We start from the raw sequence: 21,318 nt of genomic DNA, 5'->3' as shown, positions 1-21,318 counted from the left end.
TGGCTTGAAGTAAGGCAACCTCAAGGGTGTTTTGCGATTTTTATGTTTGACCGAACTTGTCTCTCTTTTTTCGGTCTTGCACTACATTTTCCAACCCACAAGGGCGATTGGAGTTTCGTCTCTATATCGTAGCCGTACACTAAAGTATTGTCACCGAAAATTATCCTATCCAAAAATGTAGGATTATTGTTAGAACGTTCAAGCAGCTAAAGGGAAATTGACATTTGGTTGGATTTTCGTTCAACGGACAACAATCATGGGGCAAGTGTACCTGAAACTCGATGCATGTCTACATATTCTATCAAAATTGCATGTACAGAGCCTTCATAAGGAGTTCTTCGTTTTTATTCTTGTGAAGGAGTAGAGTGACGTACGACACAAATAAAGAGCGAGAGAGAATAGGAATTCAAATGTTTTAAAATGCCATAACACGTTGGGAAAATTGTTGGCATCCTCTTGCAAATTCAATCAAATATTCCCCTTATATTATTTCTTGCGTAAAAGAGGCCACAATTTTGAAGAAGTTTCCAGTATCCGCACTACACAACATTTCCAGTCGACGGATGAACAACTTCAAGCTTTTTGGAACGTTGCATGATGTTCAGTACGTTCCCAATCCTCTCTCATCGTAAAATGTGCATTATGTAGGTATCTCAGGGTTAAATTGATTCTTCGTTGTTGGTGGCATTTCTCCAAGCACTCTTGATTGAGCGATAAACATATTTTCTAGATCATTGACTTCCATCACAAGACATTAAAGCAATAGAGTCATTTTATGAAAATGTTAAAAATGGTAAAAAGTATATAAGAGTGCTCAAAAAATGAAAAAAAAACACAAAAAAACAAATAAAACGAGAGAAACTGCGGCATATAGCAAGATCGTTACATTTCAATTAGAACAATGTGAGGTGCCTCCACCTAAGACCACAGTCGATTCTCCAATACATCGAATTAGGTTTATCCGATAACAATGCCTTTGAATGTTACCAAATGGAATTAATCGATGTACATTGCTTTTTTGTGACGTAACACCAACATCGTCTATAGCAAAGTATGAAATACAACTATACAACCTCAGAGGATGTGCGTGATGTATATACAACAATATGAAGGCGGTTTTTTTTGTTCCGAGCAGCAATGCGCAAATCCCACCTTCACGAATCACGTATGAGATATTCTCATCATGTGAGTAAAGAATACGCCTCTCGGTACACCTCTGACTTATTGCAGCGTGTAAAGGTGCTGCATTTACACATCTCCCTGGAAAAGATTCCCGTTTCGCCTTCAATTATGAGTGCATGCAACACGGACATCCCCCGAACACGAAAAGTTGCACCAAGACGTTGTCAGTGTGTCGCACACGTCGTTGGTGCATGCTTATCTCAACGCCACACAATAGAACAAGTCAACGAGAGAAGTCGGGCAAAATTTAAACCTTTAAGAGCTCATAACTCCATTATTACAAAACGTAGAGGTCTTCAAAGCATTGGTTCTCATTGGTTTTCTCGTAGAATTTACTGGAGGAAGCACCCCTCGAACTTTAAAATCCCACGAAGTGAGGATCCAGATTTGCAGTCTTAGTCAGTAAATCATTGGACCGCGTTTAAGAGAAAGGAACCAAGCCACATCAGATATTGCCAAATTTAGTTGGGCACTTTATTTTTTTTTACGAGAGAACGTTATTGCGAATTCCTTTGAAAATTTTAAGGAATTTGCTTCGCACCATGGAGAAAATTCACTGAAATTTGCACGAAAATCCGCACAGCCGTTTCCATGTAAAAAATTAAAGTGCCCAATTAGATTTCGCGATAGCTCATGTGGCTTGGTTCCTTTCTGTTTAACGTGGTCCAACTGAACTGCATTTTGCAATTTGGAACTATAAAGTCTGGCCCGGTTTAAAAACAACGTATGTGCTTATAGTTTCCCTATGCACATAAGTGTTTTTTCAGAGAAGCCAGAATTTATAGTTCCAAATTGCAAAATGCAGTCCAATTCATGTACGACCTCTCCCATTGGTTCGATCCACTGTGCGCCGCTCTCCACTCCTCAGATGCATAGATTTCATTGATTCAAATCTATCCTTAATTTATTTTCGGGGACACAGTCAATGGGGTTGTTGGCCGGCTCGTACCTCGGCGAGAGAGAAAGCTGCGCACAGTCCAAGAGGAAGGCGTCCAGAAGTCCGTTGATGGTCGGCGCCGTCGCAGCGATTGCGCCCGGCGTCGATGACGTCATTGGCACCGCTGACGACAACGGCGCCGTATCGGGTCTACCCCTGGGGCCTACTCGCCTCCAGGCAATCAGGTTCCGGCTCCGTCGCGGGCAGTCGCGTCCTTTCGGTATGAGACCCGCGCATTTTTCCGGCAGCTCCAACGACTTGACCGATAGACGAGGCACCGCTTTCTTGTCGCTTTCTGAGGAGGTCTCTGAATCTGCAACAAGCAGGACCGCCTGATAATCAAAGGGTAGTTCCAAAAACATATCGTATGGTATTTTTTTGCAAGACAAAGAGGGTGAAAGGTGGCAAATTTAAAAGTTTCAACATGCACCAGTTCCACCAGTCCAGGTTTCCAGTCCAGGGTGGCATGAAACGTAAGAAAGAAATGAAAGATAGGAAATTTCATGAGATTTCACGAGGCTGTGAAATATTTCATATATTTTAGGGGCTAGAGTATGAAACCCGAACTCAAACAAACAAAAATAGAAAAAAGTCACAATCTTCACATTTTGCGGAACATCAAAAGGAACCAGTATTTTTCAATATCGTTCATAATTTTCTGAAATTTCATGATTATGTTTTTCATGCATGTTTTGCCACCCTGTTCCAGTCCAGTCTCACCTATGCTTGATTGAGCTCCTCCTGGGAAGAGACGAAAAGGATGCCCCGTGAAAGAGGGGCGACAGAGGGTTTTAGAAGAAATGAGGGAGTGCCAACTCCCGGAAGCGCTTTGGGAGGTTTGGAGATTTTGGCGGCTGGGTGTCGCAGAGAACCAGAGAGCGCTGTAACAGCCACTTTTACATAAATTTAACATGGACCATTATATGCGCCTGTCTTCTTCCACGTCAGTACATATTCAGAAAATTTTGAATTAATATTAACTTATTCCCCCTCTTCCACTTAAAGTTTGACGGAACAATGATTGGACTACATTTTGCAATTGGCTCATCCATACAAGAGCATCTATCTACATGAGAGACTGGTGGCATATATGTTAGGTTTAAAATGAGCTAAAAATATCGGTTCTTCAGTGCAAAATGTAGTCTAATAAGAACATTCTGTATGAACAACTCTTTTTCGTGCATATACTTTTAAAAATGTATGTATGGGCTGTTGTACGATAAAGCTCCGGGCCCGGGAAATATTCCTGCTGAGTTGATCAAGTGTGGAACCTGCAAGCTGTTTCAACGGTTGAGATACCTGATGCAAGATTGCTTGGACGGTGGAAAGGTACCGACAGAATGGAAAGAGTCTTGGGTGTCACCTATATACAAGAAGAAGGGTAGAAAAGATGAGTGTGATAACTATAGAGGACTGTCGGTTGCAGGTACCCTAAGCAAAGTGTATGGAAAAATCCTGAAAGCAAAAATCGAAGAGGAGTGGAAAGAACATGAAGCGGAAGAGCAAGCAGGTTTCAGAGCCGGTCGGTCAACGATTGATCACTTATTTACCATCATCCACGTCATCGAGAAAAAGAAGGGAGTTGGCCAGGAATTACATCTAGTGTTTGTGGATCTCCAGAAAGCTTACGATAGTGTGCCATTGATGAAACTTTGGGAAGCCTTGAACAAAAGGGGTTTTAGTGGGGGACTAATTAGGGCTATTAAGGAATTTTATGGTGGGGCTTTTTCTAGGGTTAAATCGCATGGGGAGTTATCGTTGGGGTTTTTAATTATTAAAGGACTGAAACAAGGGTGTTGTTTGTCGCCAATCTTATTTAAAGTGTACCTGGAAGAAGTTTTAAAGGAATGGAAAAGATGCTGTAAAAGTACGCGAGATCATGGGTGTGGAGAAGGACATCGTGCACGATATCAGGTCCAAGCAGTTGGTCTGGTATGGACATGTGCGAAGGATGGCAGACGACCGGTTGTCCAAGCAGGTCTTCGATTGGGTTCCTCCCGGAAGGCGACGGCGTGGACGTCCTGTGGAAGGTTGGCGACAAGGGGTGGAGGAGGAGATCAGAAGGTGCCAATTGCCTGATGATCTCTGGGAGGATAGGGGGCAATGGCGATTGGGCGTTGCAGAGCGCGAGGCGGCGCTATAAAAGCGACTTTATGTATGTATGTATGTATGTATGTATGGGTTGTTTACTAAATTATGAATGTACTTTTAAAAGTTGATCCCTTAAGTTTTCAATTTTCCGAAAATGTACCCAAACCCAACCCTCAACGAAAGTAACGCGTGATATGAATTACCCCAAATATCAACGGTGGTCTAACTTTTGTTTCTTTGACTTCATATTTTTATCGTGCAAGAGGAGGTCGCGGTATAGCAAAGATTGGGGATTAGTGTAAGTTGAAAGGGTACGGTGAGGGGGGGGGGAGGGGGGAGTATTTGGCTACCGCACGTAAGACCACCGAGCACTGGGTGTTGTGGAACCCGCAATTAAGCCAGACTTCACTTTTGATCTCAACTTCTCGAGATCCGCGTCAGAATGTGGTGAATGGTGAATGACAACCAGCCCTGAGACCCTGGTCCAGGGTCCGGATCAAATCACTAACTCACTCTAAGTCGCTCACTGGGACAAGTTACTTGCAGTGTGGATTCGCTCGGGACTCTTCGAGCTAAACAAAAGACCGATCGGGAAATAACCCACCCTCTGTCGAGTTGGCCGGCGGTCTTCCTAGGAACTCGCCTGGAGGGTTAATTAGACAGCTGCGCGGATCTAGCATGCCCGAAGAGCGAGTTGGTTTTCCCGTGAAAACTAACTCGCCCGGCAGCCGGTTTTGATTTTCGTGTCATCTTCATCTCGCTCCAGGAACAGATCAATTAACCACCTTCAACATATCTTGATCAGGTTCATTGTGAGCGAGTTGTTTGAGGCAAAATTAATTCGCTCAGCACCTTATTTCGGAAGATTTATGTTCAAAACGGCAACGCTGTCCCTCGACCGTCGGCAGTCCCGCTACGGCCTCCTGTTGTGGGAGTGCGGCACAGGCAAGACAAAGCCTCAAGGGTGTCGAGGGGCAAGACGAGGAATAAACATTTTGTCATTCATTACTTTTACTTTTCCTGATCATCCTATCCTTTTCCTATTTCGCTGTTCGCTGATCGCATGAATCCATGGCCATCTTGCGTTGCCCGCAGCGCCGCGAGGCCCGAGCCACGTTCACGCATCACGCCACGTCTCGATCTATCATTTTCCATTTCCACTTGGCAGCTACCCTTATACCGAAATTGGACTACATTTTGCAATTCGAAACTATAAATTCTAACGCGGTTTAAAAACGACGTACGTGCCATTAGTTTCCCTGTGCACATAAGTGTTTTTCCAGTTCAGCCAGAATTTATAGTTCCAAATTGCAAAATGCAGTCCAATTACTCTACCATCTCCTCCTTCTTTCCTTACTCCGTGACTGCCTCAATTTCTTTAATAATTCAACCGTATTTTTCATTAATTTATTTTTAGTTATATTAACCTATTACCGTTGAGAAAAAAAAAATCACTAAGAAATGGCCCAAGCTGTATGCAAGAAGGTGGAGAAATGGTGCTGGGTCATACTATTTCGCGGGGGGAAAAAAGCCAAGAAATTTCAAAAAATTTCAATTAGAGTCTAATTTCTTGTTTCGTTTCGGTACGTAAATTCGCCTCTAGCGGCCTGATACGACGTAATTTATGAAAGATTTAACATCATGGTAAAATATCACATGAAATTTTTCAGAAAGAACAATTTTCTAAATAATGCCAGTTTAATTTAAAGTATAGAAAGTATTTCAATAGATTAAATGATAGGAAATATTTCAATTTAAAAACCTGAATCGTCGGGAATTTTCAACATTAAATTTTAAGAAATACTCTAAATGCATTTAATTTTAATATGCATTATCTTACCATCCTGATCGAATGCGATAAGCACACCGTCAAAATGTGCACCATACCAGCACAATTTGCCAAGAATAAATCCAGACTATTCAATACCCATTGTTGCGAAGAGATTTTTTAATGTTACCACGAAAATGCGGCCAAAGAACGCATAACAAATTTCCCATCTCTTTAAGAGATCACGGGTAGGGGCAAGAAGTGGTTGGTGAGGAGGGGGATGGAGTGGGAGTGCATATAGATTAACAAACTAAAAACTAAACGTATTCTTGAGTCAAAAAAGAATGCTACAGCTGAAACATGTGATGCTCTGTCTGGAACGTTGCAAATAGCTGCTTTTCTTGGGTGTATTTTTCTTAAAAATAAAAAAAAAGAAAAAAAAAACCTTTCATGTTTCGTTCCATTCCGTTTCAGTCTTTACGTGAAGTTTGAAATAAATGACGATTTTTTATTCGATTCTTATTGGTCCAATCGCTCCCGGCTAGAGGGAGATTGGACAAATGAGAGTCGGGTAATGGTATGAAAATATTTTCATTTTTTTGGTGGTTCTTTTGTCGAAGCGGGCCTACGAGAGCGCGAACCACCCTCCGGGGGTTGTGCCGCATAGCGGCCAGGGGGCATAGCCCCCTAGTTTCTACGAAGAATTCATAATGATGGGATTAATGCGCATAGATTAGGTATCAAGTAATAAAAAAAATTCCGCTCATGGCATACAAGGTAAAACTAATATCGAATAAATTCATATCAGGCATTTGAACTGCCTCCTTTGAACCTACCCTAGATTCAGTATTTGCAGAAAATGTAAATTCAGAACAAGGGACACATTTCTGTCTCAAAATTCACTGTATTCCTGGCTACTTATCCAGTGCGTGCAGCACACACAAAATCTTATTTATGGCTCACTGAATGCGAGCGAAATAAAATAGTAAGTTTAATACATCGTCCTTATTGCTGCGTGACAGAAAACAGAAAAATACTCTTCTTTAAAAAATTTTTATTCAGATAAATTAAGGAAAGATGTTTTGTTGATGCAGAAAAGTATGCGTTCCAAATTTAGCTGAAAGACAGCTGTAGATACCGACATTATTCTGCGACAAAAATCCCAGCGATAACATCCCGTGTTCAAAATTCCGCGTGATAATATCCAACTGTATAAAAATCCCATGTGACAAAATCCCGCAATGCTGAGAAGCTGAGATCTCGCGCTAAAAAATCCCGTGCGACAGAATTCCGCAACGCTTAAACGCCGCACGGAAATTGAATTAGGTTTAAAAAAACGAAGTTTATCATAAGAAATAAAAAAGAATAAGAATTTCATGTTCCGGCAGTTATGTGTGCGCGACATTCAATCATGGCCGTGTTGATAAGCTTGTTCGCGATTTTAAATGTATCTCGTTGGTTGTTGAGTAGCTTCACTGACAAAAGAGATTAACTTCACATCAAGATGGTTCCCGATTTTGGTAAATTGGCAAGCTTTCCGCGGCTCACATGGAAGTAAAGTCGGGCACGGTAAACTCCTAGACTTTACCATACAAATTCCTAGATCGCTGCTTCATGAAAAGAAACGAGTCTACTAAAGAGACTAAAATGACGGACTTTAAGAACAAGAAGCAAAAGTGCAATTTTGGCAGAAGTACAGGTATTAATGATTTCAATTCAAACTATACTTCATACACATTCTTGGAATAGTTCGCTCTCAAAACCCAATTTTTACGCACCAAAAAGTCCAATAAACTTTCTCTCAGCCATTAGGATTCATGTAATATTGAAACTTCAATCTTGTCTTTCTATAGCAAAAACTGCGCCTTGTCCTCCAAGCACATTAAGTGTTGTAAGCCACTAGATGCATCCAAGCACCATTATTTCCAAAAGAACCGAGCCAACACTGCGGTTTACACGAGCTTAAGGCGTGGGTCTGCAAGTCCATCCTAAAAAAGAATCAGACAAGAACTTGAAAAAAGAGGAAAGAACAAGTATCAACACAGCCGAAGGTGGGAGACCGATGTGTTCAGGCCTATTTTTTAACTTCTTTTCCGAATCTGAGCGACACCTCATTGACAGCACATAGCAGAGCATTAAGAGCTCACACTTCGCGTCATCGCGCCTTCAATTTGTCAGATGCAGCACGGACGTCCATCAAATACGAATAGTTGTATCTCTGCGCCGTCGTAAACGCGCATTCTTTCCCTCGCTTTATTTCCATATTGTGTTTGTTTGCGTCTATCTTATTCGTAATGGTGCTTCAAGCACTACGTGAGTAACAAAGCCGAAGGTAGGAGAGATGTGTGGGCCTCTTTTTGGCTTTTCTTTCGAATCCGAACAACACTTCATTGACAGCATATGTATAGCAGAGCATTGAGAACTCACGCTTCGCGTCATCGCGCCTTCAATTTTTCAGATGCAGCACGGGTGTCCATCAAGTACGAATAGTTGTATCTCTGCGCCGTCATTTCCCTCGCTTTATTTCCATATTGTGTTCGTTTGCGTTTGTCTTATTCGTAGTGGAGCTTCAAAATAGTAGCGTAGAGCAGAGTATTGCGAGTTCACGACTCACGTCATCGCGTTTTACATTTTTCATACGCAATGTGGACATCCATCTTGCGCGAATAATTGTATCGCGTTTACATTTTAGATGTCTCTTATTTTTGAGTTTCGAGATAAATTAAGGTTATGTTTGCCTGAGATATGCTATGGTATGTCCAAATCAATAGTCATTTTGAAAAGAAAGAAATATGTTTAAAGGTCTCTCAAGAGGTCTACAGAGGGTGCGTATGTCTAAAAATCGAACAGATCTTCGCTTCTAAGGGAGTTACACAGAGCGAATGAAAGAGGGGGATGATAAAGCGCCTGTATGTCGAAAAAAAGGTGAACATTTCACAGAAAAGTATTTATGTTTCAGAAAGTAGTTCTTGGACCTCTGTTCACCACTATCTGAAAAAAATGATTGTGTTTGAACAGGATTTTTTCCTACCACTGATATAGGATTGTGTCGGCCGGGATTTCTCTGCCGTGGGATTTCGTCCTGAAGATTGCGTTCTGCGGGATTTTAGCAGCGGGATTTCGTCGGTGAACCGGCAATTTTTAATCTAGCATATTTAAGGAGACAGTCAAATGCTGTGGGGGGGGGGGTGTACGATTGACACAGAGGAATACTAATTTACATATTGATAAACAAGAAAGCAATGTACTAACACAGTGGAATGATATCACCCCAAGATACGAGGAGCTTACAAAAAATAAGTTTCCCTGCTTTTTTCACCGATTCGAAACGTTATAAGAAAAAACTCTACGTGCCATCGGGAAGGCCATACTCTCATTTTACGCACAGTAAAAAGATTTAGGAATTTTCGCCACCATTCGCGAGATAACTCAAAATTTTCGGGAGTATTCTGGAACATTCCGCGCCAGCTTCTGAAAGAGAGATTCAGGAAGCAAATGAATGATTTAAATAATTCGGCGATACTTCCTTTTTTTCCTTTTTTTCTTTTTTTCTTTTTTTTTACAGCATAAGTTTTGCCAGACATAATAAGTAGAGGCGACTCTACTACTATAATATTCGGGCAAATTTTTCATAGGGAGAAATATAGTGAGAGGTAATGTTTATTTTTTTCTAATTTTTATTTTCTTAAATGAACGTAATTGGATACTTTTGTTGGAGATCTTTATAGGCTTGATGGGGTCACTGCCGCTCCTAGTAATAAACCTGAATAAAGTCGAAATTTTACCGAAGGGTAAATAAATAAGTGACCTCGAAATAGCCCAACTCAAGGGCCGTAAGGTAGGGTGGGACTTATTTTTTTAAATCGACAAAACCAAATGTTGCACGGTCTTAAATGGTTCTATGTGATAAAAAAAACACGGTAGCCAAGAGGATTTTGAGAAAAAAATTTTTTAACCCGGCGCGCACAGGGCCTAAACATCGAGATTTTTTTGGTTTTTTAGGCATTTTCGCCGTATATTTTTGATATTTTTGCCAGCAACACAGATTTGACGCTAGATGTCCAAAAATTGGTAAAAACCTAGCACATACCTTGCAAATTAAGGGAAAATTTTTGTTTTTCTCCTAGGTCACTTTCACTTCGCTTGGTAATGCCGAAACTCCCCGCTCGGCAGCTCTAAAAATCGAAATTTCGCCGTTTTTTAACGTATAATGAACTTTTTGAGCAACCTCTAATGGTAGTAAAAATCCGAAAATTTGTGGAAAGCAAGTCCATACCATCAGTATGGAAGGGCAAATGTCAGAAAACTCCTAGGTCTTTCATTTTCTGCCAAGCTATGCATACAATGTTGGAAAACCCGTCAAAAATAGCTCAATTTTGACCGTTTTTTCGCGTTCGAAAATTTATTGGACGCCCTGTAATGACATTGAAGGTCCGAAATTTTGTGGAAAGTAAGTTCATACCATTTGTATGGAATGAACAATTTTACTTGGTTCCTCCGTCTTATATTCTTCGCCCTGCGATACCCGAAATTGCAGCGAAAACGTCAAAAATACCTCAAATTGGCCGTTTTTGGAGAATTTTTTTGAACACCTTGCAGTGGCAGTGGAGGTCCGAAAATTTGTACAAAGTAAGTTCATACCATCCGCAAGGAATAAAAAAATCTACTTGGTTCCTATGTCTTACATTCCTCGTTGTGCGGTGCCCGCAATCACTTCGAAAACGTCAAAAATACCTCAATTCGGCCGTTTCTTCAATGGCGAAATTTATTAGACACCCTGTAATGACTCTGGAGGTTCGAAAATTAGGGGAAAGCAAGTCCGTACCACTAGTATGGAAGGGCAAATTTCAAAAGATCCATAGATGTTTGATTGTTTGTCGCACGGTGTCTTCAGATACACAAATAAGTGAAAAATACCTCCATTTTGACCGGTCTTTCGCCATCAAAACTTCATACACACCCTGTGATGACACTGGAGGTCGAAAACTTTGCTGAAAGTAAGTTCATTCCATCTTCATGCAATAAAAAATTCTGCTTCGCTCCTATGTTAGGAATTCCTCGTTGTGCGGTGCCCGCAATCGTATCGGAAACGTCAAGTGTACCCGAATTCGGCCAATAAATTTTCGAACGCGAAAAAAACGGTCAAAATTGAGCTATTTTTGACGGGTTTTCCAACATTGTATGCATAGCTTGGCAGAAAATGAAAGACCTAGGAGTTTTCCGACATTTGCCCTTCCATACTGATGGTATGAACTTGCTTTCCACAAATTTTCGGATTTTTACTACCATTATAGGTTGCTCAAAAAGTTCATTATACGTTAAAAAACGGCGAAATTTCGATTTTTAGAGCTGCCGAGCGGAGAGTTTCGGCATTACCAAGCGAAGTGAAAGTGACCTAGGAGAAAAACAAAAATTTTCCCTTAATTTGCAAGGTATGTGCTAGGTTTTTACCAATTTTTGGACATCTAGCGTCAAATCTGTGTTGCTGGCAAAAATATCAAAAATATACGGCGAAAATGCTTAAAAAACCAAAAAAATCTCGATGTTTAGGCCTTGTGCGCGCCGGGTTAAAAATTTTTTTTCTCAAAATCCTCTTGGCTAGCGTGTTTTTTTTATCACATAGAACCATTTAAGACCGTGCAACATTTGGTTTTGTCGATTTAAAAAAATAAGTCCCACCCTACCGTAAGGCTCATGAGGTCAAGAATTTAGACCTTTCCAGCAGGCCTCGTTCAAATGTTCCAAAGAACCGGTAAACTACAACTCCCCGTTGACCGTTTTTTAAGTGGTGTCCTTATTTGATCGTACCGGGAGTCCGAGATTGCTGATTGAATAAAGAGGCTCTGAATACAGAATCAGCCGCATGAAAATGAAACAGACCGCGTGGGTAATAGTAATAGGGAACATGAATGAATCAAGTGAAAGAGAAAGTAGTATGAACCGTTGTTTACAGTGGAAAAGCCGAAAATGCGAGGCCGATGTGCCGATGTGGTACGGACGGCGACCGACTTCCGAGGAAACATCCCCAACAGGAGCGGCGGTGGAGGAGGGACGCGCTGTTGCCATTACGTGCGCATTTAATCGCGTTTTCGAGGGTCGGCGAGCGAATTGATCTTGGCTCAATTAACTCGTTCGGGAACTTGATCTGTACCTAGAGCGAGATCGAAAGACAACTAGAACTTGTCACGATCGATTTACAAAAGACCCACCCAAAACGATCGAATTCTGAACGAGTGCAGGTAGGCTAATGACACATACAATTCGAACGGGGCAAAACAAAAGACGGGACCTGCTCGGCTCCTCGCTCGCCGGTTAATCACCGAAGGCATACATTTCGGAAATAATTCCGCGAAAGGTACCTGACGGCACTTTAACTTGCTCTACCTCGGGCTGCGCAAGTTAAATAACGGCCGTTTTTCCCGCTCATGCTAACTCGCTCCGGACCCCTGCTGGTCGTTGTTGCCATGGTGCTGAAGAATTCGATAGTAAAGTGATGGAGAAAAACTCATGGCAACTAGAGGATTGATTTCGGCTGAAAGCCAATGTTCTTTTGTGTAGGGTACGGTGCCTTTATGGGGAGTATATATATCTGTGGTGGTATCTCGATATGGGCCGAAAAACTGATAGGATGAAAGTAGAAGGGGGTGTATGGGGAACACCCCAATTTTTTTTCTTCAAATCAATGTGTTACACGATGCAATTTTTTATTTTTCTCTTGTAGCAAAATATGACGATACTTAATTTTTGAGTACCTCCAAACTGCTCTGATAATCAAGCGTTACAGTGTTCCTGTGTGTATGTGTAGGTCGCTTTTACGGAGCGCTACAGGGCGCTCTGCGACGCCTACCCGCCACAGGAATCTGTAATGGTAGAGAGAGATCCTCCGGAAGCTGGCATCTCTCCATCTCTTCACGGATGCCCTCTACGCATCGTTTGGCTGAAAGTGTTACGGTGTTCCTTCATAAGTATATAATCCTTCAGCATCAGTATACTCTTCCTGGGTTTGAAGGTAAACTCTCGGTAGGTGAGTTAGCACAGATAGCGCTGAGTACTGATTGTGAGTGTTCGCTTGCCGTTAATTAATGAGGTGCTAGAAAGAATGGACCACTAGACAAGGTACGAATTTAAGCAATCTGATACATGTTTCTTAACCAGAATTTCACGTAAAACACGATTCGCGCAACGAAAATTACTGAAACTAACTCCTAACGAAGATATTATCGTTTTTATTTCACATTGGTTACGAGGAATTTGAACTGCCCGCTCTCAAGAAACTCAAAGCTCTACGTGAGTCAAATCGCTCACTACAACGGTTTCAGAAAGCTTCTCAATCGAGCAATGTTCATTTTCCACCATGTGTTGTTCAAACTATAGGTAAGCAATTTGCTATAGCTGAGCCAAAGCGTCAAGATTGAGGTTGCCAGATTTTTATACAGCAGAGACTGTCATAATAACATTCAGCGCGCGATGTGAATCACGTAGAGAATTGAGTTTTCATGAGCGGGTGGTTTGAATTCACGTATCAAGAATCGTTAAATATCTTTGGAAGGAGTTGAATTCGGTAATTTTCGTTGTGCGCGTCGTATTCTACGTGAAATTTTAGTTACGAATCATGTATCAGAATGCTGAAATTCGTACCTTGTCTAGTGGTCCATTATCATTTCTAGCTCGTTTGACAACGGCGCGAGCATGAGAATTCGAGTGGAATTTGGATGAAAGATTTATCCTGCTCGAAACAAACCCCGGGAGACGTGCTAGTGCCACGATGATGGCAACAATGCAACTCAAACCATTAATTAAAATCCCTGCGCATCTCATTTTCGACCTATCTCGGCCGCTCGTCGTGCAAATACTCCAAAACTCATTCTGCCATGGTAATGATATGTTTCTTTCCTGGTAGCAGAATTGAAAGCAGTTACTTCTGGAATGGGCCTCAAATTTCTCAGCTTTTTTCAGAATATTTAAGAATTGACCCGCAATGAATCATAAATGTCATTTGGACTTCAGCCATACAGTTATATCGACAGTGTAAGTCTGCAATCACATAACTCAATTTGCGACGACGCACAGTGCAGTGTCCTTATGGGCGGATGGGAAATAATTCATATCTGATCGAATAATGCATGGAATTCAATGAAATTTTGACAGTGTTAAGTATTCATCATGTTCTTCCTTGTATTAAAGTCAAAGTTTCCAAAATTCCCCAAATGATTGAGTATGGTGTTGCCAAATTTTGCCAAATGTGCCGTTATTTTTCCACTTATTTTAATGACATGAGTACATTATTTTTGTGGGTAAAAGAGAGAAAACCAACCTGAAATCACTACTAATAAGGCTTACGAGGGTATATCTGGCCCTCTCATAACACCTCCATTTTAAATACAGTGTTGCCAACGCGCCTGGAAAAAGCAGTTTTTTTAGCAATAATTCAAGGATTAAAATGTATAGATTCACGCAAGCTCGCTCCAAAAATCGACTGTATACTTACAGATTCTAACGATGCATATTTTATTTTTTAACTCTGGGCCTAACAAAACTAAGGTCTATCCTTTCTTTCATTCCCAATTTCAATGCTGCGTGAAATGAAAGCTGAAAAATTCAAATATACACTATAAAATAATGAGGTTTCCGAGGATCAGCATGAGAAAAAGGACGAACACTTGGATTTGGTCATATTACAAGTCTTTAATAAAAAGGAAAAGGCATTTCAAAAAATAAAAAATTCAGCACAGTAAAACATCACCGAAAATTTACAGCAAACTTAAACTTCACAAGAGACAAGAGAAAAAAGAAAGATAAAAACAAAAAATCCATAAAATACAAAAAATCCATAAAAAATACACAAAATCCATAAAAAATACACGACATTTTGTCAAATCTTCGTCTGAGACACGTTTGTTTGCGAATAGTTCTGCGGAGTTTCCCCTCAATTGTTGTAACGCACTCCTTTTTCGATGCCCGTGTCCACAAGTCGAAGAGATCTAGTCCAGGCGCCTGGTAGCTAAAAATGAGGCTACCTGGAATTTCGGGTACACAACGATTTTTTGACCTACTTATGTTTTTTGGGTCGCTGAATCCGAATCTGAAGTTTCCAACCGCGTATCTGGTGAGCATATTCCGCCATTTTGAAAAAATGGCCTAAAAAGGCCTTTTTTGCGGTTTTATTGATATAGCGGCTACGCATGAGAAAAAGTCCCGGATTGAGTTAATGTTTTGAATAGCTGACATAATTTGAAAGAAAATGGTGTGTACATATGCTAGGTTTGCTTAAAAATTGAGGAAGATCCAGCATCGTGAACATCGCGCCCATTCACGTTTTCGCGGCGCACCCGTCAACGCGCGATCCGGCTCGCCGCGGTCAGCCAAGTTCCGAAGCGTTCCAAAGTTCCGAAATCCGAGGTTCCTCAATTTTTGAGCATACTTAGCATATTCATATACCATTTTCTTCCAAATTATTTCAGCTATTCAAAACATTAACTAAATCCGGGACTTTTTCTCATGCGTAGCCGCTATATAAAAAAAAAACCGCGAAAAAAGGCCTTTTTAGGCCATTTTTTCAAAATGGCGGAAAATGCTCACCATATACGCGGTAGGAAACTTCAGATTCGGATTCAGCGACCCCAAAAACATAAAGTAAGCCAAAAAAATCGCTGTGTACCCAAAATTCCAGGTAGACTTACCAGGCGCCTGGACTAATCAGAGTTTTTCAGAGCGAGACCTTGAGACAGAAAAAACGATATAACTTTATTATTCGCAGCCAGACGCAGATGGGACTTGAAAATTCAGAATCTACAGGAAATTTGCAATCATTATCACTTGTCAGGAAAATAGGTTATTTTTGGTTTTTCTTAAAAACGTCTTTAAAGTTTAAATAAGAGGGAAGAATATTAAATTAGAGTACCATCGAAAAACGTGCTCAAAAGTAATGTTTAGAAGTTGAAAAAATAATTTTTACGATTAAATCTTAATTAAATAACTTACCAGGAGTGTTTGTAGCCATTTTTATCACCAACCGGACATTTGGTACCGTGTCAATCAGCCTTGATCACTGCTATCACAACACTTGCGCGTCATCGGCTACCAGTCACCGCGCGCGGAGCTTAAATCTCATCACCTCCCCTCACGCCAATTCGATGCAAATCAGTAAACAAACATTGAAAATAATACCACCAATAACCCCATTTTTCGTATATCTCATTACTTTTTTCATTTTACATGTTCGAAAATTTGACTTATTTCCATTGGACACTGCACTGTGCGACGCAGACTTCCTGTCATACTTTATTTTTTTAACGGAAAACTACTCAACGGCAATTCTTTAAAACTGCCGTCATTTTTCTTCTCTGTGCGAAGAAAATTCTTCAAAAACTTCAAGGAATGATGTTACTTTGTTCTCCTTTAAGAAAATAGCACGGAGGCAGAAAGTTTCAGACATCGCAAACGAGATATGTGATTGCCGACTTACGCCGTCGATATGCTGTTTGAAATAACGTAGAACATGCAAATCTAAGGAATTCCCGTCGGTGCTCAAGATGTTTTGAACCACCGCTCTCCTTTCGTCAATAATCGCTGAGACTCCGCCCAAGTCTCGGCCCAGCGCATTTGTCTAAAGTCTAAATGGCTTCTGGTAAAAAACTAGATTTAAAAATTCGATTTACCGTAACTGGACGTGCTGGCTGATTGTGGCCTCGGGGACATGAGCACGGCCATTAGCGGCTGGATTTGGGCACTTAGATTCCTTTGCATCGTCTCAGGAACCCTGCAAATAACGTCGTATCTGCAGTCTCCGACTCAGGTAGAGAGAACATGTAAATTGTTTATTTAGCAGCAACATGATTCATCTCCGACAGTGTCTGAACCTTGGTATTAGTTCCTTGATTATTGAATCGTTATCGAATGGCCGCCATCGATAGTAGATCACTAGACAAGGTACGAATAAAAAACATGCACTGGAAAAAAAAGTCGCTTGGATCTAGAGTCCAGACTCTTGAATACCACGACAAGAGAAAATATTCTTGATTTATTCGGATTTTTGCTTGAATCAGAATGAAATCCGCTTAAATTAAGAGGCTTGGCTCTTCATTTAAGCAAAAATCCGATTGAAGCAAAAGTATTTTTTCTTGTCATTGTTTTCAAGAGTCTGGACTCTAGATCCAAACGACTTTTTTTTCCAGTGCGAGTTTTGCATCGAAAATTACTGAAATCGGCTCTTACCTATGATATTAAATGTATTTATTTTACATTGGTCACGGGGAATTTGAATTGCCCGGTCACAAGAGACGCAATACTCTACGTGAGTTAAATCGGGCATTACAACAATACTGCTGTGCTAAGGAAAAACGCCGTATGAGCCTTGAGGTAATGCCGAATTTCCTTTCGATGAAACACGAGATTCCTGAAAAACTTGTGGACAATTTACTCCTAATGTTTTTTCAAAAATATCCACAGGAATTTCAAAAAGATATTTTGATTAGTTTTTTTTCAAAAAGAAAATAATATATCATTGGAGATCAGCTTTTTTACTTTAGTCATCGTATTCAGAATGTCTCGAAACAAGCGGAATAGACTTTCATCCCAAAAATTTTAGTCCAACTGTTGTTCAAAATATTGCTGATTTTGCATTGTAATCAGGAGATGAATCAAGGATATTTTCAGTTACAAAAGCCAAACAGCTCCATAGTATGAAAATAATTAGCAAGTGATTATTTCGCAACGTAAAATTGAAATCATGTTCATCCTTGTGAAAAACGGATCGATTACCTTAGCCCTTTATGCCATGAGGTAACTTATTCACAACGAAGTTTTTTTTTTTTTTTTTTTTTTTTTTTTTTTTTTTTTTTTTAATTGAATTATTCCTCTGTGGCATGATGTTGCAAATTTTATCAATTTTTAATCTCTAAAAGATGATTAGCAAAAGTTTGAAATTTTGAGGGGAAAAATTTGGGACTTTGTGTTTTTACGAAATACACGACATAGATTCGTCTGTCTCAGGATCTGCGGGCTGATTATTGAATTTCATAGACAAATCGACGGACAAAGAAGACATAGAGAGTATGAAGCGATCCTATATTCGTCGAAATGGTAGGTTCCTACAACTACAGACTAAGGGAGATAATGATGGACTGACTATAGGGGCTCTCGTGGATTGTTGATAGTTCGTCTATTACCAACCTTCTTGGCCCACCGCAAAACTCCCACTCCCACCACTAGGATCCGTTCATGTCCCGTTTGTCTTTTTTGTCTATAGCTTTGTCGACCAATTTCAACAATCAGCCCGTTGAACCCCAAAAATAAATCATGTCATAGAAGGTTAACGGCATCAGGTTCCCTCGTCTTACCCTCCAATGACGGGTAGTTGGACAGGCTCTTTCCTGAGTTTTTCTTTGGGCGCTTTCAGCCTTTTCCGTTTAGGTTTAGGGGAGGTTTTCTTCGGGCGGAGGGTTGGCTGCGAGAAATTCTGCTTATAAGTTTGCTGGTCCCGAGGACGCTCAGAGAGGCTCATCCTGCAGACGCGCACCTCCAGCGGCGGGTACAGGATCTGCACCACGTCCGGGTTCGAGGACAGGCTGCTCAGCTTTGGGCTGGGGTTCATGTCATCCGCCGGTGGCAGCCATCGGGCGATCGCGTTTTGTCGCCTGAAAACAAAACCCATTCCAACAAAACTCGTCATAAGCACGGAAATAAGTTTTACGTCGAAGACGGGTAGGTCATAAAGCGTTAGCTAAGCTTTTTTGGGTCCCACACCTGCCAGCTTAGAGCTGCGACGAAAGATGGGGTTGATGTTGGACGCAGATAGAATGGGTCAGTTGCACTGGTCTTAGAATCTTGTTTTGGTGCTTTATTCTTGTATATTAGCTAAAAATAATAAGATCTGTCCAAACAGCAACTTTCTACGATCAATAGGAGGCATCGCGCTTTGAAAAACTTGTGTTGTGAAGTCATTCACCGCGGTAGTGACACCCTTGCCTTGGTTTCTGCCACCTTGGTTTTATCCGTATTTTAAGTCGAGCAACCAGTGAATATGTGTGTATTAGTGGTTGATGAATCCAAGGAGGAATAAACCAAGGGGATGACGTCAAAAAATGAGTTTTTCAAAGCGCGATATATCGATTAATATTGAACGTAGAAAGTTGCTCTTTGGACAGATCTTAATATTTTTAGCTTATCTACAAGAATCAAGCATTAAAACACGATTCTGTGACCAGCGCAACCGACCCACTCCTGCGTCTCCCACGCTCAGCGTTTTTTCCGTAAGTCATTACAGATAATTAGAAAAACGCATATCGGGTGCTATTAATAAATAAATAATTAATAAATAAATAAATAAATAAATAGATAAATAAATAAATAAATAGTATAGAGCGTACGCCAAGACATGCATTGTTTATACGTTAGCGAATATATTCTTCATAAGTACAAGGATGCATTTCGGGATAACTATCCTATTTTCAGCAAGCTTAGCGTGACAATGCGTGTTTTGATCTAATTACTACTTATTTCTTCATCACAGCTAAAATAAAATAAATAAGCTAAATACAAATATATGTTTGAATTGTTTTAAGGCTTTCTCTATCATTTTTTGAAAAATGGGGGCTCATTAGGGTAGTCTCACGTAATTCAAAAAGGAAGTGTAAGGTTGTTTCACGTATGTCTTACAAAGGAAAAAGAGGAGTCAAAAAATCAGCCAAAATATCTTACATGATGCTTTAACGACCTTCTATTAAAATGCAAGCCAATTGGATTAGAGTTAATTTAGTTGAAAAGCAAACCTGAGTTTAGGCTGAATTTTGATATTGTCAAGCGGACAAGACCTCGAAAGGCTGGTCGCAAGGTCGACAGTAAGACACGCCGGATGGAAGTAGTGGCCGCAGCGAAGGCCCAGGGCAAAGTCAGACACCTGAAAATCAAATATCAATGTTCAACTTAACGAGTAGGCAATTACTTATAAATGATGGTGGTATTGAGCGTATTCTCGTCAAATGAAGGCGCATTATTTCTTACCATACTATTTCTTACTATTCAGCTATTCTATATGTATCATCGTTTTTCCACCAGAAAAATAATAAGCATTAAAGCATTTTGATTCTGGAATCTACCATCTGTATACCGCCGTTGCTTTTCCATTCCTCATGCGCTATGGAGAGTTTAGTGTCTTGTAGAGGCTCACTCTTTTGTCCATAAAATTAAGATTGTATCGAGAATATTTTATTCCCTCTATTCCTGGCAATGATGAGCCTGCTGATCTCGATGGACCATCAAGCGGACTCAGACCTGAGTGAGTATGCTCTTTTAACGAAAGCGCAGTGTTATGACGAATGTCAATGGTAAAAAAAAAAATTGTACCTCCATCGTAACTAGTTTAGTACATTATAGATGTACTTTTAAAAGTTGATCCTTTGGGTTTTCAATTTTCCGAAAATGTACCCAAACCCAACCCTCAACGAAAGTAACGCGTGGTATGAATTATCCCAAATATCAAATCCAATACCCCGCACTGTGGTCTAACTTTTGTTTCTTGACTTTATATTTTTATCCTGCGAGAGGAGGTCGCGGTATAGCAAAGATTGGGGATTACTGTTAAGTTGAAAGGGTACGGTGAGGGGGGGAGGGGGGAGTATTTGGCTACCGCACGTAAGACCACCGAGCACTGGGTGTTGTGGAACCCGCAATTAAGCCAGACTTCACTTTTGATCTCAACTTCTCGAGATTCGCGTCAGAATGTGGTGAATGGTGAATGACAACCAGCCCTGAGACCCTGGTCGTTGTTGCCATGGTGCTGAAGAATTCGATAGTAAAGTGATGGAGAAAAACTCATGGCAACTAGAGGATTGATTTTGGCTGAAAGTCAATGTTCTTTTGTGTAGGGTACGGTACCCTTATGTGGAGTGTGTCTGTGGCGGTACCTCTCGTAAATGGACTGAAAAACTGATAGGATAAAAGTAGAAGGGGGTGTCTGAGGAACACCCCAATTTTTTTTCAAATCAACGTGTTACACGATGCAATTTCTTATTTTTATTTTTTCTTCTCTTGTAGCAAAATATCACGACACTTAATTTTTGAGTACCTCCAAACTGCTCGGATAATCCAGCGTCACAGTGTTCCTTCATAAGTATTTAATCCTTCAGCATCAATATATACTCTCCTTGGGTTTAGAGGTAAACTCTCGGTAGGTGAGCTAGCACCAGAGACAAAGAGACCCTCCAATCGTATCTCGGCTATGGTGAAAGCTTTTACTTTCGGGACATCAACATTACCTAAACTTTTGAATTACCTACCTACATAGTTGATGTCCAACAACGTGTTGGCAGTTTCGTCCTGCAAACAAGCCGAAGTTTGGGAA

The 21,318-nt window shown here is 40.6% G+C and overlaps 1 protein-coding gene across 1 annotated transcript; it reads right to left on the bottom strand.

The window, feature by feature from the left end:
• Positions 1-332: 332 nt before the first annotated feature.
• Positions 333-19,876, bottom strand: LOC140225398 (uncharacterized). Its single transcript, XM_072304186.1, has 4 exons — positions 19,748-19,876; positions 18,317-18,613; positions 16,637-16,737; positions 333-2,432 (listed from the first exon to the last, which is right to left on the bottom strand). Exons 2-4 carry the CDS (start codon positions 18,568-18,570, stop codon positions 2,062-2,064), a joined length of 726 nt encoding a protein of 241 aa, XP_072160287.1. The 5' UTR covers positions 18,571-18,613; positions 19,748-19,876; the 3' UTR covers positions 333-2,061.
• Between the last annotated feature and the right edge of the window lie 1,442 nt (positions 19,877-21,318).

This window comes from Bemisia tabaci, chromosome 1 (genome assembly GCF_918797505.1).
Source record: "Bemisia tabaci chromosome 1, PGI_BMITA_v3".
Taxonomy (NCBI): Eukaryota; Metazoa; Arthropoda; class Insecta; order Hemiptera; family Aleyrodidae; genus Bemisia; species Bemisia tabaci.
This window is presented reverse-complemented; position numbering and strand designations above follow the sequence as displayed.